The sequence below is a fragment of the Oryza glaberrima genome, chromosome 8 (assembly GCF_000147395.1).
Source record: "Oryza glaberrima chromosome 8, OglaRS2, whole genome shotgun sequence".
NCBI classification, from domain to species: Eukaryota; Viridiplantae; Streptophyta; class Magnoliopsida; order Poales; family Poaceae; genus Oryza; species Oryza glaberrima.
Window position 1 is genome coordinate 17,797,930 of NC_068333.1, and position 27,105 is coordinate 17,825,034.

The 27,105-nt window shown below is 40.2% G+C and overlaps 3 protein-coding genes across 4 annotated transcripts; 2 read left to right on the top strand and 1 right to left on the bottom strand.

The window, feature by feature from the left end:
• The first annotated feature begins 6,409 nt into the window (after window positions 1-6,409).
• Window positions 6,410-9,985, top strand: LOC127781398 (chromatin remodeling protein EBS-like). Its single transcript, XM_052308345.1, has 5 exons — window positions 6,410-6,625; window positions 6,741-7,083; window positions 7,214-7,282; window positions 8,377-8,515; window positions 9,415-9,985. The coding sequence occupies exons 1-5, from the start codon at window positions 6,553-6,555 to the stop codon at window positions 9,439-9,441; spliced, it is 651 nt and encodes a 216-aa protein (XP_052164305.1). The 5' UTR covers window positions 6,410-6,552; the 3' UTR covers window positions 9,442-9,985.
• A 395-nt stretch (window positions 9,986-10,380) lies between these two features.
• Window positions 10,381-20,216, top strand: LOC127781397 (uncharacterized). 2 transcript variants are annotated; one of them, XM_052308344.1, is made up of 18 exons: window positions 10,381-10,746; window positions 14,229-14,346; window positions 14,980-15,161; window positions 15,250-15,362; window positions 15,462-15,526; window positions 15,954-16,012; window positions 16,347-16,430; window positions 16,897-17,043; window positions 17,302-17,430; window positions 17,742-17,809; window positions 18,287-18,320; window positions 18,409-18,493; window positions 19,015-19,082; window positions 19,159-19,272; window positions 19,350-19,385; window positions 19,476-19,562; window positions 19,673-19,764; window positions 19,850-20,216. In XM_052308344.1, the coding sequence occupies exons 1-18, from the start codon at window positions 10,534-10,536 to the stop codon at window positions 19,950-19,952; spliced, it is 1,797 nt and encodes a 598-aa protein (XP_052164304.1). In that variant the 5' UTR covers window positions 10,381-10,533; the 3' UTR covers window positions 19,953-20,216. The 2 variants fall into 2 exon arrangements, with proteins under 2 accessions (XP_052164304.1, XP_052164303.1); XM_052308343.1 differs by having other exon boundaries at window positions 15,250-15,357; window positions 15,907-16,012.
• A 599-nt stretch (window positions 20,217-20,815) lies between these two features.
• Window positions 20,816-23,249, bottom strand: LOC127781396 (uncharacterized). Its single transcript, XM_052308342.1, has one exon. The coding sequence runs from the start codon at window positions 23,219-23,221 to the stop codon at window positions 20,834-20,836; it is 2,388 nt and encodes a 795-aa protein (XP_052164302.1). The 5' UTR covers window positions 23,222-23,249; the 3' UTR covers window positions 20,816-20,833.
• Window positions 23,250-27,105: the final 3,856 nt, after the last annotated feature.

Sequence of the window (27,105 nt, forward strand, 5' to 3'; positions counted from 1 at the left end):
TCATCTAAACCCTACTACTTCTTGTTCAAGAGAAATCCGTGATCGTCTTGTTCAGAAACAAGGGTGCAGTTTGTAGCTGCTCTAGTTGAGCCATCACATCCTATAATGTAGTAATAAAAAAAAACACATTAAAACATATGTTGTGATACCAAAAAAAAATTTCGATAAAGTGAAGTGTGGTTTGATAACCACAATAGTATTGACGAAGACATAATAGAAGAGGAGTTTGACTCTGAATGGAAGAGACGGTCAAAATTAGGCCTCATTCGGTTCTGCTAATGACTACTTGATTTTTACGTGCACGCTTCACAAACCGCTAAACTATATGTTTTTTTAAAAAAAAATTCAAGATATAAGTTTTCATAAGAAATCAAATAAATCCATTTGTTAAGTTATAATTAATATTTAATTAATCACACGCTAAAGATTCATTTCATTTTGGGTGCCGCTCTTATGCACAGCCAAAGTGCTCCACCGAACGGAGCTAAGTAGTAGCATCTTATAAAACCAATCCACAACACTAACACTATACTCCATGTCTCGAAAAGAATCTAATCCTGAGATATGTCCAAATTCATCTGTAAGATTGGGTTTTTTATAGGACGGATGGATTACACGACAAATTTTATTGCAATAATGGTGTAATGCACAATACTATTGAAGAAAGAACTATTGTAGCAATAGTGTCCGATTAGTTATTTTGTATTCCAAAATGTCGTAGTAGCATCGGTGCTATAGCAAATGTCAAAAACCATCCATCCATCTTCGCTACCGCGGATCCATTTCAACCGATAACTATTCAATTATGGCGAGATACAATTACGGTATAGGCATGATGCCATAGAAAATTCGAAGGTGTGGGCCAGGGCTACAGGCAGAAGTAAACAATCATGCACTCCACAAACATATCAGCATTTCAGTGGGAAACAAGGTGGTGCCAGCTTCAGAAAAAAATCACCGATGACAGTCTCTGACCGTAACTTATTTCCATGACTTTTGTCGGAAACATTGTACATACAAGATAGTTTAATTCATGTTACTTGGATGTAGCCGTGTTATTAGGTTGCAACTACTTACTAGTCTCACAATGGTTACTATTGGGTAAGAAGAGAACATTTATAATTTATTACCTGCTAAAATGCTACATTGTGGATGCCCTCCCGTTTACATCTAGTTCCATCCCGTTTACATCATCAGAACCTCGGATTCGGACTTGGCTAGGCAAAGGACATGCAGCACACTGCATGCACACACTATCCAGCCACACAAAGCCAGAGCAGCCAACCCCCTCTTTCGATCTCCTCCTCAACTATCTTGCTATTTGTTGCAGCATTGCTTGCCCCTTGTTGGTGAAAAACTTTGGATATCTCCAGGCGCATCATAGCTGCATGCACGTACTCATTCGGCTTGGCAGGTAGCAGGTACCCTTTTTGGCCTGGGACGGGCCATGCACTGCATTGCAGTGACCACTGATGATCAGTGAGCTGATCACATCCCAGTCCAATTTCCATGGATCTGGCATTTTCTTCTACGCCATGGCTCGTCCCTCTTGTGTAAAGCTCTCTTTACCTAACCCCCTCTTCTGCCCCCCTCACAGATCTGTCTCCATGCTTTATACATGTACGTATACAGAGTGTACAAGTACAGTCTGCTCTACGTATATCCATGTCGCTACTACGGTGGTGTTCGTTTCTACTGATGATAAAGGTTAAATAAGGACACGGGAAAAATAATTAGTGTATGATTAATTGTGCTTTAATTATTATAAACTTAAAAATAGTTTTATTTAATATTTTAAAACATTTTTTATATAAAAAGTTTTCATATAAATACATAGTTTAACAATTTAAAAAACGTGCTAATGGCAAATAAGATAAAATCTACAGTATATCTTAGTAAATGTCCCTTATTTATTCTGATCAAATTTTGCTTTGTGACATGCTCCTCCGATGCTTGCATTTCGAATTCCTTGAGTGCCTTCAATTAGAACCCGAATTGTGCACATATTCGTACTGCATCTGCATGCGCACATGTTTAATTTTGATTTATACGGTGTTCAAATTTTGTACACGTTCGGTTAGTGACCATGTTCTGGCGAAGGGGAAAAAAGCCTGACAGTTGGTTGGTATCTCACTGTCGACCCTTCGCCCACATCAGACAGCCACATGTCGACATGGACACATGGTCACTCCGATCTGCGCTGAACGTTCTGCAGATCAACAACATGCATATGCATGCGTCGGCTAGCCCAGCTCCATCTGCTCTCTCCTCCTTGGCATCTCGGAACCTCTTCTATGCATCCCATGAATTTTACAGAAAATTTTCTTTCACTCCCTCGGAAATTTGCACAGTTAACTACGGTTGTCTTATTTTAACTACAAGTTATTTTAAATATTTATATTATAATAAATTAAAATTGTATGGTTATATTTATAACACTACGCACTTCGAAAACAGAATATATTATTGAGTATTTATATTTTTTTTCTTAGAAAAGACAAGCGGTTAAATTTTAAATTTTAATAGTACAAATGTCACTTATTTAAGATCAAAGGGAGTCAAAATCTAGAGGAATCAATTTAATCTTCATAGGTGGAATGCTTATACCACATTTAATATAACCCCTCGTTTAAGGTCACTTTTTAACACCTTGGATCACATTAAAATTCGTGCATCAACAATAACCTTATCATTTTTCCTATCTTCCCTTCTCCAGCGATACATGTGAGCTCGCACTCTTGCCTGCCACCCAGCGCACCGTCTCTTCCTTGGTATTAGCATGCTGTACCTATCCTCGCTAGGGTTAGAAGCCACCAATAGACAAGGTTCGCAAAACCGTTTTGGGTGGGGTTATCGCCACCCCACGGTAAGGCGGTTATCATGGTAACCGCACCGTTACCATGGTTTCAAAAACTAAGAAGATTACTATACGTGATAACCATGTGATAACCACATGGTTTTGCAAACCCTGCCAATGGCGCTATCAAGCCCCCAAGTTGTCTTCTTATCCCTCCCTTTCCTCCCTGAGCTGGGCAACAGTGAGTGCCCCTACCCACCATCTTTTCATCTTCGATGGCTCCATTTTCATCAGTGACATCTCTGATACCTTTTCATGTTGACTGGTCAAGATCTCACGCCCCTATGTTAACACCAGCCGTCGTATGTCGATCCGTGGCTTCGCTAACTTCGCAGCCTCCTAACTTCGACCTTTGTTTCACCGTTGGGCCACCACCTCCAGCAGCCATCCATCTAAACTTGACAATCTCGCCCCTCTTCTCTCTTCTCCTACTCTAAACCCAACTCCAATCCCTAAACCCTAACTAATCATACCGTCGTCGGTCGCTGGACCTATTGTAGCTCGCTAGAGCTAGAGGAGAATAAGCTTAATACGAATCTTGGTGTCGATATGACTGGTGAATCTGAAAAAAAAACACTGCCAACGAATGTTAGCAAATCCGAAAAAGAAAAATCCTCATGTTCACAAGGTGGTTTGAAAGGCTCCAGTGTCCATGAACCGAACGGTTTCTAATTCTTCAGTAGCAGGATACATAGGGGGTGTTTAGATCCACCGGCAAATTTTTTTTCCCTGTCATATCGAACGTTTGAACACGTGTACACAGAAATATTAAAAAAAACTATTTACACAGTTTGTGTATAAATTGCGAGACGATCTTTTAAGCCTAATTGCACCATAATCTGATAATGTGGTGCTACAGTAAATATTTGCTAATTATAGATTAATTAGGCTTAATACATTCGTCTCGCAGTTTACATGCGAATTATATTATTTGTTTTATTACTAGTCTATGTTTAATATTTTAAATATGTGTCCGTATATCTAATGTGATCCAGCAAAATTTTTTACCGGTGGAATTAAACACAGCCTTACAAATAGCACTGCCAGCACTACATGCTTCTCCCACTGGGAAAAAAAAGAAGAATCCATTCATGCATGTGCCGTTCTTTTCCGATCTTTTTTTCCTAAAGAAAAGAAGATTGTACTCGGAATATCTTGTTAGATCCAGAGAATAATAAAAAAAAGGAAGATTAAGGTAGTGTGCGTTAGAGTAGTAACTGAATGTGACCACTGATCCAATTGGTCAGCTCATGAAAGTAGCTATACTGGGATACAGTAATTCTTTTTCCACGTTTAGCGCAGGAAAGGTGAATGCTTAATTAATTATTCACGTCTAAGAGCATTTTTTAACAGGTTCAGAGTTTCAGAGTTAACAGCACAGGCCACCATCATGATTACTGACATACAGATAATCACATAAAGTGGTGCCATTTCAGTGTGTCATTACAGTGAGTCAGTGACCATTTCAAGGACGATGGGATCCCAGATGCACACAAAGGGTGAAAAGCCACTGAAAGCGAGCAAAAGCAATCGACTTTAAATTCAAAAGCTAGTCTAGCTAGATGCATGCTGCACAATTTGCTTGAAGAAAAATACTATTGGTTGTTCACAATACATATGCCTTTTCCTACCTCCCAACTATTATCAGCTGTAACAGTGATTATAAAACAGTAATTTATCAGAATCTAGATCTTGTGATCTCCAATCTCTGTTGTGCACGCATGACCAGTCCGTACGGAATGGACCGAAATTCACTGTCTTCTTTTGGAAAGAGAGACTCCAAAAGGGAGATTTTCAAATCTTGATGAATTTGAAACCCCCACTCTCTAACTAGCTTTCAATGTTTTATATATATCTTCGTGTTTCTTGAAGTTAATATTTTTCTTACGATATGGCTCTAGTACCACAGATTCCACAAACACCTTTCATCTAAAAAAGTTTTACAACTTTTTCCTATGGGAACACATCCTGTGATATTCTATCTACCTCTCCCCCACTATCACTTGTAATTGTAATTGTAGATGGTGTGTTTGTGGTGGGGAAAACGTTCTGAACTCCGAAATACATGGAAGTGTTAGCAGTGGTATTTGTCTTGTCTGATTATCTCTGAATTCGACTAAGCAGCAAAATACCGTAGTTCATACTCCTCCTGTTCCGTATTGGAAGACGATAGATTTTTCCTAGATCAAAGTTCTTTAACTTTTGACCAATCCAATGACGGATTTTGATGAAATTAATTTGGTATAGTAAATATTGGTGTATTTTTCTAAAAATGGTTAAAGCATCGATGCATGGTATCAGGTACTAGGGTTGACATCTGTGTATCAGGTACCAGGTCAAGGCGGCGGGTGAAAGAGTGCGTCATCATCATCTGGTCATCGTTGCCTCATCTCCTCTTCTCCCTTCCTCTCTTCGATGCCTCACTCCTTCCTTTGTTGTTGCTACGGCCGGTGGTGTGGAAGCTTAGACATGGGTAAGGCGGAAGGTGTAGGAGATGGAGGATTAGATTCATAAAATATCCCATTTAAATGGAATTGCAAGCTCTAGTCCAAACAATCAAAGAAGCTTCAGGGTCTGTTTGGCAGTCCACCAACTGCTAAATTTAACTTCAAGAGATGGTTTTGAAGCAGAGTCGTAGAGCAGCCTAAACCTAGCTCTACTTTTACAGGTAGTCCGTTTGACACGACTCTAGCTTCATCTCTTCTGGAACTAGAGCGCAACCAAACGGTTTTAGTTTCACCCCAAAAAAGGAATAGAGTCGGCTAGAGTGCTCTCACAAAATAAATCAGAGAGGTGGAGATAGATTTAGATAGCTCCACAACTCCACTCCAGACCAAACACTTAGAGTTAAACTTAGAGGTTGGAGCCCTATCAAACAGGTCATTCATTTTGTGAGAACATTCTAACTCGCTCAACTCCATTTTTAAATGAAGCCGAAACTATATGGGCTTGTTTGTTAAAGCTCCAACTCCCAAATTTAGTTACAGGAGTTGAGTCTGGAGTGGAGTTGTGGAGTAGTCTAAGGGTATGTTTGGTAGAGCTCCAACTCCTAAATTTTGCTCCAGGAGTTGGGTCTGGGGTGGAGTTGTAGAGCTGCCTAAACCTAGCTCCACAACTCTAGTTCATTTTGTGAGAGATCTCCACCTAGCTCCACTCCCATGCTAAAATTGTTTGGCTGAGCTCCAGCTCCAAGAGAGGTGGAGCTAGAGCTATGCCAAACAGGCCCTAAACCTAGCTCCACCTCTCTAGTTCATTTTGTGAGAGTGCTCCACCCTGTTCTGCTTCTATTTTAAGTGGAGCTGAAACCGTTTATCTCAGTCCGAGCTAGCTAAACAGGCCATATGTCTCGACTCCAGCTCCAAAAAGATGGAGTTGTAACCGAAGCTGTAGCAAACAAGTTCCCAACAAGTTGTTTATTTGGCACTATTTGATTGTTCTAAATCCATAATCTGAACCGCCGACGGCTGGATCAACGGCCGGGAACGGAGATACCCCAACAGGCGACCGGTTCCCCATTTCCCTGGACCGATGTGTTGACCCCCCCTTTCCACTGCACAAGTGCAGATTTCCCCTTCCTCCAGCCGGATCGGAACGCGGCCACTTCTCCCAGCTCCCCACCCATCTCGTCGTCGTCGCCTCTAGGGTTTCTCTCCCCCCCTCCCTCCTCCACCTCCCAAAACCTCGCCCTCCTCGCCATGGCCAAGACCAAGCAGGGCAAGCGGGACGTCGACTCCTACACCATCTCCGGCACCAACAAGGTCGTCCGAGGTAACTCACTCCTCCGATCCCCCGGGCTCTTTGATTTCCCTCAGGCGAGAGAGAGAAAGAAAAAAAAAATCTGAGGGTGGGGGCAATGTGCTGTTGTTTGGTGGGATTGGAGCAGTGGGGGACTGCGTGCTGATGCGGCCGGTGGACTCGGACAACCAGCCGTACGTGGCGCGGGTGGAGAAGATGGAGCTGGACGGGCGCGGGAGCGTGCGGGTGCGGGTGCGGTGGTACTACCGGCCCGAGGAGTCCAAGGGCGGGAGGAGGCAGTTCCATGGCGCCAAGGAGCTCTTCCTCTCCGACCACTTCGACATGCAGAGCGCCAACACCATCGAGGGCAAGTGCGTCGTCCACTCCTTCAAGAACTACACCAAGCTCGACAACGTCGGCCCCGATGACTTCTTCTGCCGCTTCGAGTACAAGGCCGCCACCGGCGCCTTCACCCCCGACCGCGTCGCCGTGTATGCTTGAATGCTGATTGTTCATTTCCCGTTCCCCAGTGCAATGTTGGATTTGTTCAATTTCCATGGGATGTTAGAATGTTGATTGCTGATTCGTCTCTGCTTGTGTTTCCTTTTCGTTTTTCTGAAGATACTGCAAGTGTGAGATGCCATACAACCCGGATGATCTCATGGTGCAGTGCGATGACTGCAAGGACTGGTAAATCCATTAATAAACCGCCTCTGTTATGATGCATTTCAGTCTATATAGTGAATGTACACTGGAAAATCATGGTAACAATAATGAAATTGGCACCCATTCCAGTGCATCTAAATAGCTTGTTAGCTGTTACAGGGTCTATTACTTCTCTCCCTCTTTCGCCCCCTCTTTTTTTTTTCTTTTTTTTTTGTTGGTGTGTGACATATTAACTTCTACATAGAGGGTACTCAGGTACTGAATGAGTGAACGATACGTATGAAGGAAAGGCATATTGTCCATGGATCTGTAGGAAATGCATATTAAGGACAATTTGTGTTTTCAGTTAATAAGGGTCTTATTATCTAAAAAAGTCAAAAAAATCTTTGAAAGGTAGTTGTGGTGCGCTAAAGGGTTCCAAGGAAAGGCTTTGTTCTTGCACTAATAACACCAAACAAGAAAAGAGAATCTAATCCAAGGCAAGATAGACCTAGAAGGCCCTTTGACTCAATTAGAGCCTACATTATTCTTGGTCATTAAATCTTCGCATATGGCAAGGATTCAACAATCTAAAAGATTCTAGAAGATTGCAAAACAACATCAAGCTCTTGTACTCTGTTGAGAACACGCTTGTAAAATTTGCGTTTGATTTCACCCCCCCTTTTTGCCTAATTAAATTGTCCTAAATGTCATATATTAAAATATGGAGGTATTATATTTGTAGCAGTGTAAGTAACTATTATAGTTGCTAATATTTTTTTTATCAAGCACTCAGTTTGTCTAATGCTTTCCAAACGGTAAGCTTCATAACTAGCATGATATATAAATTTATTTGAGCTCTTGTGGAACCATGGGTCCTATGACCTTAGTAGTGCAAAATATGCATGCACACTTCTGAGACATTAGGCACTTGTTTGTCATGTCACTTGACCTCCTCAAAATAAAATTTGTAATATATCTGGCTTTCTTCCAAGTGTTTGTGGTATCAGGACTCAGGACTGGATTCAGATTGTTCACATATACATACAAAGAGATATTGTCCTTTGCATTTTAAATTTCTTTATATGCTTCAAATGTTACTTTTGGCTCCTGCCTTATTTAGATCTAACTGTATGCAGGTTTCATCCTTCATGCATGAGCATGACTATTGAGCAGGCCAAAAAACTAGATCACTTTGTGTGCTCAGATTGTGTCAAGGAAAACGGTGCAAAGAGACCTTCACATGCATATGCAGGTTCAACAAAGTATGAGCCTAAGGTGAGCCTCTTCTTTTCTATATATTATATGGGTTGATTATTTATATTTTTCTGTAGAAAGATAGCTAGTTTTCTTTTGAAATTAATATTATTATTTTGAATCTGCCTTCCAGTACCTGGCATTGCTTACTAATTGTGTGATGCTCATTTTATGGGAATGAATGCGTAAATGCTCATAATATACCATATTGCTTATTTTTTCAACAAATTTCTTTTATTTTTAGTTGATTTTCTGTATTTTTTGCAGTGGATTCAAGGTTTTAGCTTGTCAACTGGTATCAGCCTACTATTATTTCCTTTTCTTTGAAGGCCATGATTTTGTTTTCTGGCTCACTCTCAGATATATGTGTTACTATCTTCTGCCCATACGAGAGCTTTAAAAGTAAATTACTGAACATTCAAGCATCTTATTTCATGGATGAGATGAGAGCTTTACGCACTTGCTAAATTTGCCAAATGATGACTGGGCTGGAATTGTGCCTGTTCCTTGCAATATTAATACCGTTAAAATTTAACTTAGATGGATATCTTCCCTACATTGGTTTATAATGCTTGTGCATATTTTGACATATATATGGTTGTTTTCGCTTGCATATATTATTTACATATCTGTTAATGGTTTTGTTCAAATGTAACTTTCATACATTAAGATAGCAAGAGTTTATGTAAAGAAGGCAGCACATGCAATTCCACAATATCATGTGCCCTTGAGCTAACATAAAATCGAGGATTCCACATTTTAATACATAAAATCGAGGATTTTGCTGGCCATTGGATATATTATTTATAAATGTTAGCATTTCGAAGCAATTCAAGAGCCTGAACACTGAAAACTCCTATCATTTGTTGTCTAACATGCATCTATTCTTTTTTTTTTTTTTTTGGGTTTGTGAATGGTAGGCTGAGTCAAAAAGGCAGAGGAGGTGAAAACTCTTGACTGGGTAACATCTGCTGCTGAGGATACCTTGTGCTTTTCCGTGGCGAAGGTCGAGGTGTACAGTGCAAGAGAACCAAGGCGTCTGCAGAACTTGGCCTTCGCCGCCTCTTAGCCTGTCCAAAAAAAGAAAAAAAAAGAACATTATGTTGTGCTGCTGTAAGGAAAACGGTTTCGGCGCAGCTCAGCCGTCACTAGGGCCACGGCTTTGCTGCGCCGGTCGTTTGGTTAGAGGTGGGGGGAGAGAGTTGAACACCAACAACACCTGTGGTGATTGATGACTTGGTTAGCTCTGCGTGCAGTGTGTGTGTGTGTGTTAACTTAATTCCTGTCAGCAACATTTCCTTTGTGAGATGTGAGCCCTTGTGAGGCTCTGTGACTGATGATGATCGAGAATTTCTCATGTACTCCAGTAGTGTACTACTAGCTTAGCTTAGCTCCTTCAGATGAGTGTGTGTATTGCATGTAGTCTTGCAGAGCCATTGATGAGGATGTATCGTTGTTGCCTGTCGGCCGCCATTGCTGGCTGCCTCCTGCAGTTCCTGTGCTGTTCCTGCTTGAAATGTTGCTCTTGTTAATGTTTGGCTTTCTTCTTGTGCTACTGCTGCTGTTGATTCTCTGGGCAGCTTGCTTAGACCGTGTTTAGATCTAAAGTTTTTCTTCAAACTTTCAACTTTTCCATCTCATCAAAACTTTTCTACACACATAAACCTCAAACTTTTTCGTCGCATCGTTCTAATTTCAACCAAACTTTTAATTTTGGCGTGAACTGAACACAGCCTTGAACTGAGCCAAGCTTTGTACAAGTTGGTGTGAGCAGATAAGAGTAAGAGACGGCGTCTGTTTTGTGGCTGGCGACGAGGATAACCACGTCGCCGTCGCGCAACCCATCCATCCATCCATCCAAAACTCGCGCTCTCATCCACGCGGGGGGGTGGGGGGAGAAAAACGCGAGGCGTTTGGCGTGGGAGCGAAGCCCTCTCCCTCTCCCTCCCTCTCTCTCTCTCTCTCTCTCTCTCTCTCTCTCCCTCTCCCGTTGGCGGCTTGCGCGCGCGCTACGAGCCTCAGAACGCACGAGCTCTTCCATGCCGCCGCTCCCGGTTGTTCGTCTTCCGCTTCCTCCTTCCGCCGCTCATGCGGCCCCCAAGGCGCGGTGGCCGCGAGCTCTCCGCCACCGCGGTGGGGGCGGCATTGAGGCGCGGGGTGATGGCCGCGGGCGAGGGCGGCGTGGGGTAGTGTGCGCCATGGCGGCGGGGGAGGCCGGGCCCGGGCCCGGGCCGGCGCCCTCCAGGACCCAGGTGAGCCAGCGACCGGTACTCGCGTTTGCACTTGTTTTTTTAGGGGTGGGTCGCCGCCGTTTGGGAGCGGCGGCGGCGGCGGGTGGAGGGGGGGGGGGGGGGGATCGGAGCGTGTGCTTTCGGTGGCGACACGATGCGGTTATACCCTTGTGAGGACCGAGAAGTTACACGCTATGGTTTGAACTCTATTGCGTTTGTTAAAACGATATAGATGAAGAGAGGATTATACCTCTATCACCCGTCTTTCCGGGGCTAGGGGCTTTGCTGTTTATAAGCATTTCAATGGTGCATTTCCATTGTGGCATTGTGAAAGAGAGAAAAAAAAAAGTTGCCAATGCCTGTTTAGAGTCAATTTTTTTCTCATGCAATATTGTGGATGATGATTCAAGGTTATTCAGCCTAACGCAACTGACACTCTGTTTTTGTCACCTATAGGGCGTTTCAAAGTAATCAGTATCTTCAAATACAACATCTGCACGTTCTGCTTTTTATTTGTCCATTCATGTCGTTTTTTTGTTTTTTTTTACTGAAAAATTTCATGTCTGTGAGGGGATTTTAAAGTTATTTTTTTAGGTAATGGAATAGAAATCCATCTCGGCCTTTTGCTCAAACGAGGTACATCCAATTATTATACCAAATCACTCAAAACGAGTGCAACTCAAAGAGAACTTAAAAGAACTCTTCCAAACATAAAGCGAACACAAACTCATAAACGCCAACACAATTATTGAATTCTATTTGTGAATCTTTATCCGAAGTTGACAAAAAGCTGCATAATTGTCGTCTCAAGATTACGACTTGTAGACTTCAAAAGCTTGCAGTTTTCATCACACTTTTGTAGTTGTGCCTAGGACTAGAGCCAATACGTTGCCCTGAAAAGAACCCGCATATAGGACATAGATGGTGATTTGTTAAAAATAATATCATTCCTACTCAACCATAGAGCCCAACATATAAATATAGCAGAGGCTCCTATAAGAACAAGTTTACTGGTTTTTTTATCAACCCCCACAAGCCAATTTTCAACGATATGAGATATACTATGTGGAAGGTATAAACCAGATGAAAACTAAACAGTTCTTCAAAGAAATTTTGCAAAGTGACACTACATAAAAGATGTTGAATAGTCTCATTTTTCATGCAGAAACAACATCTCAAACTACCATTCCAATCTCCTAGCTAAGTTGCCCTTTGTCAACACTACCCCCTTAAACAGGTACCACATAAAAATCTTAATCTTAAGAGGCATCTTAAGTTTCCAGATAATCTTATTCTTCTCAATGTAACCATTGTTTATTAAAGCTAAGTACACTGAACGAATGGAGAATTGATCATTTTGATGAAAATTCCATCTAAAAAATCACTTTCTTCTGTCAAATGAATATGAACTATTGATGCACATAAATTATGCTAATAAGCTAGATTCTGACCTACTAAAGCTCTTCTAAAAGAAACATTCATTGGGATAGAATTCATAACATTTGCAATTGAAGAATTGTTCCTTCAAACTATAGCATATAAAGACGGGTACCTGTCTTTAAAGGAATAATTACCTATCCATCTATCCTCCGAAATTTGATTTGTTCACCGTTATTCACTATCCAGGAACCCATGTTTAAGAAAGTACTCTTAACTTTCATAAGACCCGACCAAAAATGGGAATCCCCTTGTTTCCTATCAACTTAACAAATTGATTGATTATTAAAATATTTCCTTTTCAATAAGTCCCGCCAAACACCTTGCTCATTTATAAATTTAAACAACCATTTACTCAAAAGACATTTATTCTGAACTTCCAAATTATGAATGCCAAGACCTCTTTGATCTTTGGGTTAGCGTATTATGTCCCATCTTGTAAGTCTATACTTCCTTTTATGATTATCACCTTACCAAAAGAAACGTGATCTATAATAATCAATTTTTTGAAGAACCTCTTTTGAAATCTCAAAAAAAAAAGATATCATAAACATAACTAAACATGAAAGCACAAAAATTAATCAATACCAATCTCCCTCCTACTACATATGCTTGCCTTTCCAACTACTAAGTTTCTTTTCAATTCTTTGCTCAATTATTTTCCAATCTTTGTTACTAAGTTTTCTAAAATGCATTGGAATGCCAAGATACCTAACAGGAAAAGTACCAAGCTTACATAAAAAAAAATTAGAATATTGTTATTGACAGTCCTGAGCCTGACCAAAACAAAATAATTCACTTTGTGAAAATTTATTTTTGGGCTAGATAACTTTTCAAAAACAGATAGTATCAATTTCAAATTCTTAGCCTTCTGTAAATCTTGCTCCAAAAAAATAATAGTGTCATCTGCATATTGCAAAATAGATAAACCATCATCCACCAAATGTGGAATTACCCCACTAATTTGACAACGTCTCTGGAACAACAGATAACTTCTCCACTGAACTGGCTCCACCATAGAAGTATCCTCGACTAAACCATCATATTCATCATCCGACACATTCAAACCATTAGACTTAGGCAACAACAAAATCTGAGTAGTAGGCAAAGAAGTAGCACTCCTCTGACTACACTGGCCAGCAACATTCACCTTATTACCTTTGTCAGAATTAATAAAATCTGATTCCTTACACAAACCATGCATCTTACTTCCTTCATCATTCTTTTTCCTCATCCCTATCACCATCATTTTCCATATCCATGGGTTCAGGCTCATCAGGCCCATTTTTAGGCTTCACTCTAAAAGATAGTTCGTACAAATAATCACCAATGCCCACATCAACCACATCAGGAATTAAAGATGGATCTAGCACTAAGGCTTGTAATCGAGCTATGTCATATCTTCTAGTAAAATGCATATCAACCATTTTAGTAATACCAGATAGAACCAACAACCCAGATGATTAAGTATTCCCTCAACTCAGAAGGTAACCCTTTACACTGAACCCAAACCTTTGGAATCACATATTTAACCTCATTACCAACCCCTCTTTCCACTATCTGCATTTTAATCTCACCAACTTTAGTGTGCAATATACCTCATTCCACTATGCGTTTTAGTTCAGCAGCAGAAGGAAAAATAGTGCGAAAAGTATTGTCACCGTTATCTTGAACCTCCCACTTCCATTTACCTGGAATTAACCTTTCCAACTCAGAGATAATAGAATTCACTGACATCTGTCCACCAATCACTTTGATCAAAGCCGCCTTAGGCTCATAGATCTTCTGGCTAGCTGAAAGAGGAATATGAAAAATACCCAAACCATCCACTGCATAACCACAAAGTTCAGTTGAAGGTTTATTATGTGATCGAAAGATCGGACAACGAGAACCAACATGGTCCTCACTTTCACAAACCTCACAGTAAAACTTCGAATAGCATTCCTGCAGTGTGTGCCACTTTGTATAGCATCTATAACAATAAGGATTCTTACTCAAGCCTTTACTGTCTACCTTTGATTTACCTTTGTTACTGTCAACCTAATGTTGCTAAATCATTTGTTTAGATGATAATGGATAAGATCTCCAGCGGCGAAGAAATTGGCGGTGCTGGGGGTGCGTACTCATACAACGCATTGAAAAGACTGGATCAAATATGGTCTAGCATATGTGAAGTGCAATCAGGTATGGTCCCTCAATCCTCACTCAACAATTATATAGAATAAGGTAGTCTGCGATTGGAGAAGTGAGTTGTCCTGACCAAATATGTTATTGTTTTGTTGGATACTTAATTCAGTAATTTTGAATAATTGAATTCCGGTAGCTGGTTCCTTATTTGAAACAAGAAAAGTGCTTTTGGAAGTAGGAAATCCACAATTAGAGTATCCTATAATTTAGTTTATCCATTTCATTCTTTCATTTTCACCAAACAGCAACCATGCATGAGTGACAGTCCAATTTTAGCTCACATGCGGTCAGCTTTCTTTGCACATGGAAGTACTTTGCTTCACTAAGCAAACTATTGCAGGTTTTACTCAACATCCCTCTGTGCTATGCCTAGATAAAATTCTTTTCTGTGCAAGCAAGAGATTGAAATGTGCTTTATTTGGTGAGCTCCTAGATTGACATAGTTGACAACGCTGGCCTTTGAAGATTAGCTTCTGATAGTACACCTTTCCAGTTTAATAAGACTTGCCAACTGTGTTTCGTGGATGTATTGGGCAATAGCAACTTGGCTACTTGAGGACTGAGGACTGATTGTTTTATTACATTCTCGTAGTATTATAGCATTGTGATGGAAATGTATTGCATATGCAGATTCCAAAGTCCCGGAAGTTGTTACTCGAGTCCAAGGGCCATTGGTTGATTATGATCTTGGTGATGGCTCAGAGATCTTTGATGTATTAGTGTGTGGTGGCACATTAGGTATATTTGTAGCTACTGCCCTCAGTTATAAAGGCCTTCGGGTTGGAATTATTGAAAGAAACATAATCAAAGGGGTAATTCAGCCACATATGGCTATTCCTGAGTTATCCCAATAGCACTCTACTGAATAATATGAAATGTGTACATGTATCTGCTAAACAGAGAGAACAAGAGTGGAACATTTCAAGAAAAGAGCTTATGGAACTTGTAGAAGTTGGCATCCTTTCCGAAGAGGAGATTGAACAGATAATATCAAGTGATTTCAATCCTGTAAGGTCTTTCAGATAAAACTAGCCAGGAGGTATTCTGTTTTATTCTTCATTTTAAAATAGCTCTTGTTGGCTAACTAATTGCATGTTTTTCTTACTTTGCAGAGTAGATGTGCATTTGAGAGTAAAGGTGAAATTTGGGTGGAGAACATCCTTAATCTTGGAATTTCGTAAGTTGTCACTTGATGCCATATGTAGACCAGCTTTGGCTAGTTGGCACTTGAAATTGTGATGGTTGCAAGATTTAAAAAACATACATTACGCTTGATAACCAAATTAAATCATGTGCAGGGTAACAGGGCATGTATAGGATGAAAATCGACATTTACTTTGTGTAGTGCAAAAAACATGTTCCTTAGTGTTGGACACTGGTAGGGATTTAATTAGTCTATTTGTAGTTAGTCTTATATCCATCATCACCTACTTGATGAATTGTTGTAGTGTTCACTCATCTTTTCATAAGATCTATAGAAATGTATGCGATCTGAAGAGCATCGTTTCTATAACTATAACTGTTCTGTGATTCTATTATACATTTCTACCTGTCTAGGCCTGCTAAACTTGTTGAGATCATGAAAGAACGCTTCGTTTCTTCAGGAGGAGCCATATTTGAGGGGAAAAGTTTGTCAAGCATTTCTGTTCATGATGACTTTGCTGTAAGCAAATTATTCTGTCTTCTTGCTACGATAAAAAATGTTTTGAAGTATGTTGCTAATTTTTACAAGTACACAACGGAAACTACAAAGCTTTATTCTATTTCGCATGAAGTTGCCTATGATCAATTGACTGTATTATCTGCATCTGATTTTGAAAGGATGATCTTTATTTGACCAATAAAATAAGAATAATTCTGTTTTATAAAAGAACTCATCTAGGTTGTTACTAAAGTTCCTTTACTATGTACCATTATAAGTATTAATGTGCTAATTCATTACTTCCTAGTGCACTTTGGCAAGCAAATAAGTCTCAATTTTTACTTGTGTTCGTCAGGTATTAAACTTGAGTGATGGTGGTTCTCTGCCTTGTCGACTTGTTATAGATGCTATGGGTAATTTTTCCCCAATTGTGCGACAGGTATTCCTGACTTTTAATCAAAATGACTGCATCAAGATGAAAATTTCTTACATCAGTTACTGCTGTCTGACAAACAAGGCCCCTCAATTATTTCTGTGTCTCCAATCTATGTTCTAGCAAGTTCATACCAAAAAGCTTCATTTCCATGTACGGCCCTTGTGTTTCATTTCATGTGTGCAATTGTAATCTGTAAGAGCATGTGCATAGTTGTAATCAGTAAGAGCTCTATGTCCAAACTACTTGTATGAACTGAAAACATCCATCTTATTTTGCCCAAACTATTCCATGCTTTAAGGATAATGGGGTACTGAATTGTAACTTCAATATTATAATACACATTACTTATTAGATCGTTGAACACCATGCTTATCTGTCACTTGGCATCCTTAGTGCACATAGTCACGTACAGTTGCTGACCCTTCCAGATTTCACATTTTAAAATACAACTCTTCTGTCCTTGTCTAAGATCCGGTCAGGCAGAAAACCAGATGGAGTATGCCTTGTCGTTGGTACTTGTGCTCGTGGATTTGACAGAAATACAACAAGTGACATTATTTTCAGTAGCTCATCCATAAGGAGAGCTGGAAATTCAGGAGTACAACTGTTTTGGGAGGTAATTGATTTTTTTCCCAGCATTTTGACACAAAGTTAATGCTTTGAGATGAACTGAAAAAAAATCAAAATTTTAAAAGCATTTATCTCAACATAATTTCATTAGAACAAAAATGCTTCTGGCACTGCTAACCTCATTTTTAAAATTTCTTTTGACTGCCATCCTCATTTGCAAAATCAGCTTTCCATCTATTGCATGAATAATTTCATTTTTCATGTTTTGATTTGTTTAATAGTCTATTCTCACTAATTATGTTAGGGTTTTCCTGCTGGTTCTGGTCCCACTGATCGCACTACATACATGTTCACCTATGTTGATCCACATTTTGGGGGCCCAAAGCTAGAAGAACTTTTGGAGACGTTCTGGGATCTTATGCCTGCTTACGAGGTAAACAAATGCAACCCTATGTGACAATTGTAAAAAATACAGTGTGTTATCGTGTAGACGTGTACAACTGTACATTTACACCATGGTCGATAAATTGTACAGAAAAGAGAGCTCAACTCGTGTTTATGGAAGTTCTTTTGTTTCAAGTTAGTGAACTACTTGGTTGTGTACTGTAAAATAACGTTGGTAATCTATGCACCATTGAATTAAGAGCTGAAAAATATATATGGGCATATTCTGAACTTTTGATATGTAGAGATACTTGGATAACTATGCTTTGTTCTTAATTCTTATTTTTGTGCTCATTGTAGGATGTGGTTCTTGAAAACCTGGATATAATGAGAGTCATATTTGGAATTTTCCCAACCTATCGGAATAGGTAACAGAAATTTATATTTATCATTCCCCTCATGGTTATTAGATGATAATAAAATACAAATGAACCCAACTATAGATGAATGATCTGCTGCAACTACCATTCGATGGCAGATTGTTGGCACAGAATATTTGTTCCTTCACTATTTGTTACCAGGGTTATTTTTTGCTGAAAATAATGACCCTTTGTGTTCTCTCTTAGTCACGCAAATTGCTCTACTGTAGATGCTCCTTACAGATGCTCATTTGAAACTTAAAAGAGTTAAGAGAAAGTTCATTTTGAGTCTAATCTTCACACATGGACATAAGAAAAGGTGGTAAACCGTCATATTTAGCAGTTTGTTGATGTTTTGTCTGCTTTACGCATATCTAGTGTTAGTACACTCTGCACGCTGTGTATTCATGTCTAGGTTATGGTCTCTTAGCAGTTATTTTGTTTATAAGTTTGTATGCTAACTTTGGCTCATTTCATTCATTTCAGCCCCTTGCCAGCTGCATTTGACCGTGTCTTGCAGGTATGCCATTTCTCTGTTTCGGAAGCCTGCTGGATGTACCCATTTCTCCCCCTTAACTAGTAACACCCTTCACTGCTTTGCACTTCAGGTTGGTGATGCTAGTGGAATCCAGTCACCTGTTTCTTTTGGAGGTTTTGGAAGCTTGACAAGGCATCTTGGTCGTTTGTCAAATGGTACGACTGTACGATCAATAATTTTTCCTTAACGACAAGAGTGCATGATCATAAAATGGTAACATGCATGCTCTAATATGAACAAAACCGAGTCCACAGAACTACAGAAGTAAGAAAAATAAGTCATGCTACTCCCCCCGTCTCAAAATATAATAACTTTTAGCCTTTAGAATTTGTCTAAAATATAACTTCTTCACCAACATTCTCTTCTCAACCAATCACAAGCCTCCACCATTCAATTTCTCCACCTATCTCCACTTCTCAACCAATCACAACCTTTCACCATTTAACTTTATCTACTTTCTTAATAACCGTGTTGAACTCTAAAAATTCTTATATTATAGGATGGAGTTAGTAATTGTCATGGATAGACACCCTATTCCTCAAAAAAAAAAGATTTTAAGGGGTCACATCATAGCTATGATGTTATGTTATGTTGTATCAGCAATGGAATTTCTGCACGCTGTAACTTTTCCTGTCCTTTGAGATACTTATTATCTTTATGCCCTTTGGCGCTAAAGGTATATATGAAGCAGTTTCAGGAGATCTCCTGGATGCACTTAGTTTGCAGCTGCTGAACCCTTATATGGTTAGTGTACTTATAATTTATTATAGCCCTTCATGTGTAATTTGAAGCAGAAACTTATTTTGTTTTCATTTTGCAGCCAAATTTAAGTGCATCATGGTTGTTCCAAAGAGCAATGTCAGCAAGGCCACAGATCGATGTTTCCCCAACTTTTATCAATGAGCTTCTCTTTGCTAATTTTGAGTCGATGCAGGTAACCTCAGTTATTTATGAGATATACCATCATTTCAGATTTTTTTTATCTGATTAGTTATTTCATACAATGGCCAGAAACTTGGGGATTCAGTACTTCGGCCATTTCTCCAGGTTGATACTAGACTATTGTTCTAAACCACTGTGATTCCCTGCAAAGGGAAATCTCAGCTTCCGATATTTACTTGAACTCTGTATTTGTAGGATGTAATACAATTTGGACCTCTGGTTAAAACTCTGGGTCTAGTAATGATCACTCGACCACAGATTTTGCCTTCCATTTTTAAGCAGGTAGACTCTTAAAAAACATTCAAGTTATTTTTCTAACCTTGATTTTCAGTTAAGACTTCAGATAAGCTATGCTGGTCAATGGATTTTATCTCCATCTCTTCTTGCTTTAGGCTGGACCGGGAGTCATTCTTAACTGGTCAGGCCATTTTGTGATGCTTGGTTACTATACATTCCTTTCCACCTTTATAGACCCAGTCCTCAGGTATAATTGTTGCCATCTATCTCTAACATCGTTACAATATACACAACATATCCATATGTTGATGCCGTTTTCGTAACTTTTGAAGGCCTTGGGTTGAATCCTTGCCATTGAGGAACAAATATCAATGGAAACGATATCTCGAAGCATGGAAGTATGGAGCTGGCTTAGATTATCGCCAAGGGGAATAATCAGCTTCTTTTGGAATTATTCTATATTTCATTGACAAAGAAATACATACAGATAAAGGAACAAATATACCTTTCTGTTAGGTCAAACCACTGTACAATGTATATACAAAGAAAATTTCTTTCTTTTTTCAGACCAAGACAGTGAATAACATGTTAGTTATTGAGAACAAGTAATATGCGGTTCACTTGTAAGTACATATTATTAACTGAAGTGAATATGTAATGTCCACATTTTCAAACATTGCAGAACTGAGCTTTATGGAATTCCTGGTGTCGATTGAAAACAAATGTTTGGGTTGCAAGCAAACAGTAAAAAATAAACTCTTATTCTCAAAACAATTGACACTTGCCGGTACAGGAGATTATGCGATTTGTTCATTATCAGATGGCCACACCCCTCACAAATAGCAGTAAACATGCAGCTCCAAGAGTTATGAAATTCTCTCTGCCTGACAAGTATGAATAATGTTATGAAATCCAAGAGTTATCAATAGTTGCAGCAAGGGTTACCCTCAGTTTCTAACAGAATAGTATTAACCATCAGGTATATAAATGGACCAGTGTCAGATTTAGGACTTACCAACAAAATTCGATGCAAATTACATTATCCGGATTCTGATTTTGTCAATGCACCGAAAATCATCTATTCATTTGAACTCAAAATTGCTCAACTATAAGTACACAGCACACAGAACATGTAACTCCAAAATCAATACCTGCAGATTTGTGTTTGAAATTTGACTTCCTTTTCGTGATACATTAAAAAAAATGGCTCCTGCGTTGACAACAGGAGCCATAAATATGTTTTACCTATGCCAAACCCTAAAACCATAAACATGTTCTCTATGCCAAACTCTATCACATTTATCAACAAGTGGATGCTATCTCTTGACACATTCAATCTGGATAGTCAGATCTTGAATCCCAGCCTCATGAAATATATCCGAAGCTTTTTCTCTTATAGAAGACTTGTCAGCTTCTGTCGTGATATGAAGGTGAAAAGTGCCTACAATATCTGTATTTGTTAAGTTCCAGACATGAAAATTATGGACTCCAATGACGCCCTTAATCTTCATAATATCATCCAAAGCTTCCTTTATGTCCTTCTCGAGGCTCCTTGGAACTCTTTGCAACAAAATTTCAGCAGAATTCCTCAACAGGGGAAGGACAGAAGAAACAATCATTATTGAAATAAATACTGAGCATATGGGATCTGCTATAAGCCATCCCTTGTACTTGATTAGTAAGGTTGATATCACAACACCAACGCTTCCCATTGTGTCAGCTAGCACATGCAAGAAGATTCCTTCCATGTTATGGTCAATGTGATGTCTATTTCTCGACTTATTATGGTTTTCTGATGACTGTAATCCTCCATTGCAAGAGTGAGCTTCTGAACAATGAGAATGTATAATGTTCAGAGGAATCTCAAGGATTGCTGGATCACTGCTGATATTACTAATATCTTGATAAGCATGATCTCCACTTTGTTGGTGATGTTCTGAATGGTCATGATGATGATGATGATGATCGTGGCCATGGCAGTGACTATGATTCTCCTTGCAGTTCTCCGTTAGGCTGTTGTGATGGCTCTCCTCATTGTTACTATCATGGTGGTGATCATGGTGATGGCTCTTGTTTGCATCTCCATGATGCTCACAACATGCCCCATTGTGATTTACACCCTGATGGGCATGATCATGATTGTGATGATCCTCATGCCCATGAACATGAGAATGGGAGTGCGAGTGGGAATGTGAATGGGAGTGAGAGTGAGAATGGGAGTGAGAACAGCTACCGCCGTGTGCATGGTGGTGCTCCTCATGAAAGAAAACCAGTCCAATGACATTAACAACAAGCCCACCTATTGAAACTGTTAACAGACTACTGGTTGATATCTCACGAGGTTCAAGAATCCTCTCAAAGGACTCCAACACAATCAGCGCTCCAACAAGAACCAAGAACACTGCATTGACATACCCAGACAGCACCTCGAACCTGCCCCTTCCATAGTTGTACAATCCATTTGCAGGCAGCCTTGCGATGTAGGACGCATAAAGTCCAATTGCCAATGCTGCACAATCAAACAGCATATGGCAAGCGTCGGAGATCAACCCAAGGCTATCACTCATGAACCCGCTGGTAAACTCCACAAACATGTAAGCCGTGTTGATCAGCAGAAATGCTGCAATCTTCCTCGACTTCCGTTCGCTCAGGATATGCCGGACTGGTCCCATGATTGCCTCGTACACAGACTCCGACACATCCGCGCTCCCCAGCTCCACATACCCTGATGCAGCCAGCTCCCGACTGGCGATCCACAACAACAATCCGCAAATCAAGAAGCCCGGTAAGGACAGCTTCGGGTAGTACACCAGCTCCAGCACAAGAGTGCACAAGAAAGTCATTGCGAAATCCACGCTTGGCCTGCTGCTACTGCCGTCGTAATCTGGCCGGCGTCCCAAGACCATGCCAAAGACGGCGGCATTGAGGAGCAGCCACCAGAGCTGGCTGATCGGCAGCACAGCTCCACCGTCACCATCCCCATCGCCGGCGTCACTGCCACCAACGAAGAAGAGGCCAAGAACCGCAGGCACCGAGAGGAACGCTGCGGCGAGGGCAAATACCGCGGCACGGGCATGGCGGCCGCGGGTGACATGGCGCACAGAGGGTGTTTGATCGGCGGACGAGACGAGGCCGGAGGCGAAGGGGAGGAGAACGAGGAGGTGGGAGGGGGAAGAAGAAGTGGAGGCGAAGAAGAATAGCGCGGTGGAGGCGACGGCGACGGAGACGACGCGGCGGCGGGAAGGGCGGCGGAGCGCGCGGGCGAGGAGGGCCCCCGCGGATTCCGCGAGGACGAGGGTGCCGGGGGAGGCGAGGAGGCGGAGGGAGGCGAAGCGGAGGAGGAGGGCGAGCGCGAGGAGCGCCGCGGGGCGGAGGAGGTGCGCGACGGCCGGGAAGGGGTGGTGCGCCGCCGCCGCGGCGGAGAAGGGGGGGAGGAGGAGGGAGACGGCGGCGGAGAGGAGGGCGAGGAGAGGGGGCAGGGCGGGGAAGGAGGAGGCGGGCGCGCGGGCGGCGGGGGCGAGAAGGAAGAGGGAGTGGAGGGCGAGGAGGCGGAGCAGCGCGGCGGCGTAGGGGGAGGAGGAGGGGTGGTGGAGGCGGGTCTTGGACGGGGTGGGGAGCGGGGTGGTGGGGAAGCGGAAGGAAGGGTGCGGGGAGAGGCGCGGCGGCACGGCCAGCCGGAGGTGCGGCGCGTGGCGGCCGGCCATCGTCGGCGGCGGCGGCGGCGGAGGATCCGAGGCCGGGAGGGGGGAGGTGGGGGGGTGGGGGAGGAGAAGCTCTGGTGTGGACTGGTCGGTCAGTCTCAGTCGGCCGCCGCCGGGTTTGGGTAGGAGACGACGCCAGGCGCGTTGAGGAAGGCAAGGCAAAACTCTGATTTTTGCGAATGGATTCTTTAAAAAAAAAGGTGGGTTTAGTTCACGTTAAAATTGTAAGTTTGCTTGAAATTGTAACGATGTGATGAAAAAATTAGAAATTTTTATGTGTAGGAAAGTTTTAATGTGATAGAAAAGTTAGAAGTTTAAAAAAAAACGTTTGTAACTAAACACGGTGAAAAACTCATTTCTAGGATAGTAAAATTAAGGACTAAAAACATATCCCTTCTCTTCTCTATCTCTAGTCACTATCTCTACTATTATAAAAATCGAAGATGTTTTTGTCGGTACTTTGTTACGTCAGTGGTGTTTGAGTCAGTTCTTAAGTTCATTCGCTTTTAGTAATACAGATGCATGTTTGAGTCGGTTTTTAAGTTTGTTCGTTTAAAAAAAATTACAAAAAGAGTCGTATAAGAAATTATTAAAAAAACTCGCATGCACATTGATAAGACCAGACTCCTAACTGCAACTCATGATTTTGTAAAAGAAAAAAAATACAAGCGAATTCCTAAAATAAATTTCACCTTAAGTAAAAAATATAAGAACAATAAGATTAAAATAGTCTTTACCCGTTACAACGCACGAGTATCTTTTTTATATATAGTATTATAAAAATTGAAGGTGTTTTTGCCAGTACTTTGGTACGTCATCCGTGTATGAGTCGATTTTAAAGTTTTTTCGCTTTTAGAAATACATATTCGTATTTGAATCAGTTGTTAAGTTTGTTCGCTTTTAGAAATACAAAGGGAGTTGTATAAGAATTCTCTTTTTAAAAACTTGCATGTTAACTTGAGACGATCAGACTCCTAACTGCAACGCATAATTTTAAAAGAATATATATCCAAGCGAATTCCCATGGTGAATTTCACCATAACTAAACCGTATAACAATAAAAACATTCATCCGTTGCAACACACGGACATTTTTTCTAGTAGTACATTAAATTTTGATATGAAAAGCCATATTAAGTTTTTAACGTAAGTTTGAGAACACACAGAACCATCTAAAGATCTACTCCATCTGTGCTAAAATATAACAACTTACATCACTTAGGATTTGTCTCAAAATATAACTTCTCCACTAACATTCCTTTCCTAATCAATCACAACCCTCCACCATTCAATTTTCCCACCTACCTCCACTTCTCAACCAATAACAACACCTTCCTATTTAATTTTACCTATTTTCTTGATAACCGTGTCTAACTCTAAAACTCTCTATATTATGAGACGGAGGGAGTACTCTCTCCATCCCAAAATTTTGCTATGGATAGGTAGCCTATCCAGATTTATAATACGAGGAAATATCTCATCCGGTTTTAGATTTTTTATATTTTAGGAAGGATGGAGTAGTAAAACTTGAAAGTGTTTAGTACCATATGAACCTATAAATCGGGCTATTGATGTCAATAGTTGGAGCACATAATATGTTATCACTAATCTCCAAACATCAATAATGTGATGTTTTATACCCTGATTTATATTATAAATTATTTTGACTTTTTTAAATCAAATAAGTTCAGGTTTGATCAAGTTTATACTACAATACCAAATAAATTTCATTAACATTTAATATATTTTGTTAATATGTTTATTTTATATTGAAAATATATTTATATTTTCTACGAACTTGGTATAAATTTAAAAGTTTGACTATAAAAAAATATTCAAAAGAATTGCAATACGAAACATTGGTAGTAATTGTTAAGGTAAGTCTATGGGTTTAATAACCTATTATTAAAATATCAATTTTAGAAACAAAGGAATATAAGTTCCTCTCGTACTTCATTTCATTTGCAAAATAGATTTAGAAAAGATGTACTCTATTTAAAAAAATCATTTATAAAATAAGTCATGCGAAAGGGAAGTACTCCCTCAATTAAAAAAAGAAAGACAATATAGGAGAGGATGTGATCCATTTTAGTATAATAAATCTGGATTTATTGTACTGGGAGGGGCCTGGTTAGTTTTTTCTTGGAGGGAGGGGATGCAACCCCTTCTAGTACAATAAAGAATAAAGTCCATCACCGGTCCCTAAACTTGCGTACCGCTGTGTCATCCCGGTCCCTAAACTCGCAAATCGACCGTTCAGGCCCTCAAACTTGTTCGACTGTGTCATCTCAGTCTCTAAACTTGCAGATCACTCGTTTAGGTCCTCCAACTTGTTCAGTTGTGTCACCCTGGTCCCTAAACTTGGATTTCAATATCATGAGTAAAGTCCATCACCGGTCCCTAAACTTGTATCGTTGTGTCATCCCGGTCCCTAAACTCGCAAATTGACCGTTCAGGTCCTCAAACTTGTTCGACTGTGTCATCTCGGTCCCTAAACTTGTAGATCACTCGTATAGGTCCTTCAACTTGTTCAGTTGTGTCACCCCAGTCCCTAAACTTGGATTTGAATATCATCTGGGTCAAATAGGACGGTCTAAAGACTTTATATTTAAAAATAATTCATAACTTTTTCATGTGAACTCTAATAAAGACAAACTTTATATCAAACTTGTAGCCCTCGACGCGATCTACAACTTTGTAGTTGATATTTTTTTTATTTTAAGTCATTTTTTGTCCCAAAATGTAATTTTAAAATTAAAATTACAAAATCTATAAACATGCAACAATATTTTGGGACCCTAAACAGTTTTAATTCAAAAAATTTTCAACTACAAAGTTGTAGGTCGCGTCGAGGGCTACAATTTTGATATAAAGTTTGTCTTTATTAGAGTTCACATGAAAAAGTTATGAATTATTTTTTGATATAAAGTTTTTAAACCGTCCTGTTTAGAGACCGGGGTGACACAACTGAACAAGTTGGAGGACCTAAACGAGTGATCTGCAAGTTTAGGGACCGGAAAGATACAGTCGAACAAGTTTAAGGACCTGAACGATCGATTTGCGAGTTTAGGGACCGGGATGACACAGCGGTACAAGTTTAGGGATCGGTGATGGAATTTACTCTCAATATCATCCTAGTCAAATAGGACGGTCTAAAGACTTTATATTTAAAAATAATTCATAAATTTTTCATGTGAACTCTAATGAAGACAAACTTTATATCAAACTTGTAGCCCTCGACACGATCTACAACTTTTGTAGTTGATTTTTTTTATTTTAAGTCAATTTAGTCCCAAAATGTAATTTTAAAATTAAAATTTCAAAATCTATAAACATGCAACAATATTTTGGGACCCTAAACAGTTTTAATTCAAAAACTTTTCAACTACAAAGTTGTAGGTCGCGTCGAGGGCTACAATTTTGATATAAAGTTTGTCTTCATTAGAGTTCACATGAAAAAATTATGAATCATTTTTTGATATAAAGTTTTTAGATCGTCCTGTTTAGGGACTGGGGTGATACAACTGAACAAGTTGGAGGATATAAACGAGTGATCTGCATGTTTAGGGACCGAAATGATATAGTCGAACAAGTTTGAGGACATGAATGGTCGATTTGCGAGTTTAGAAACATAAGAGACCGGTAATAGACTTTACTCTGTAATAAATTTGGATTTATTTTACTGGGAGGGCCCAGTTGATCTGTAATAAATTTGGATTCATTGGGGAGGGTTTAGTTGGTTTTTTCATGGAGGGAGGGAGTAGATGCAAACATCGGCACAAGCCGTCACGCAGATTGCATCAGATCTCAGAAGGCGCCGACGATTCTAGGGTTTTTCCCGCGCCGTCGCGGGTCTCCTCCCCGTCTCATCCTCCGCCAGTTGCCGTC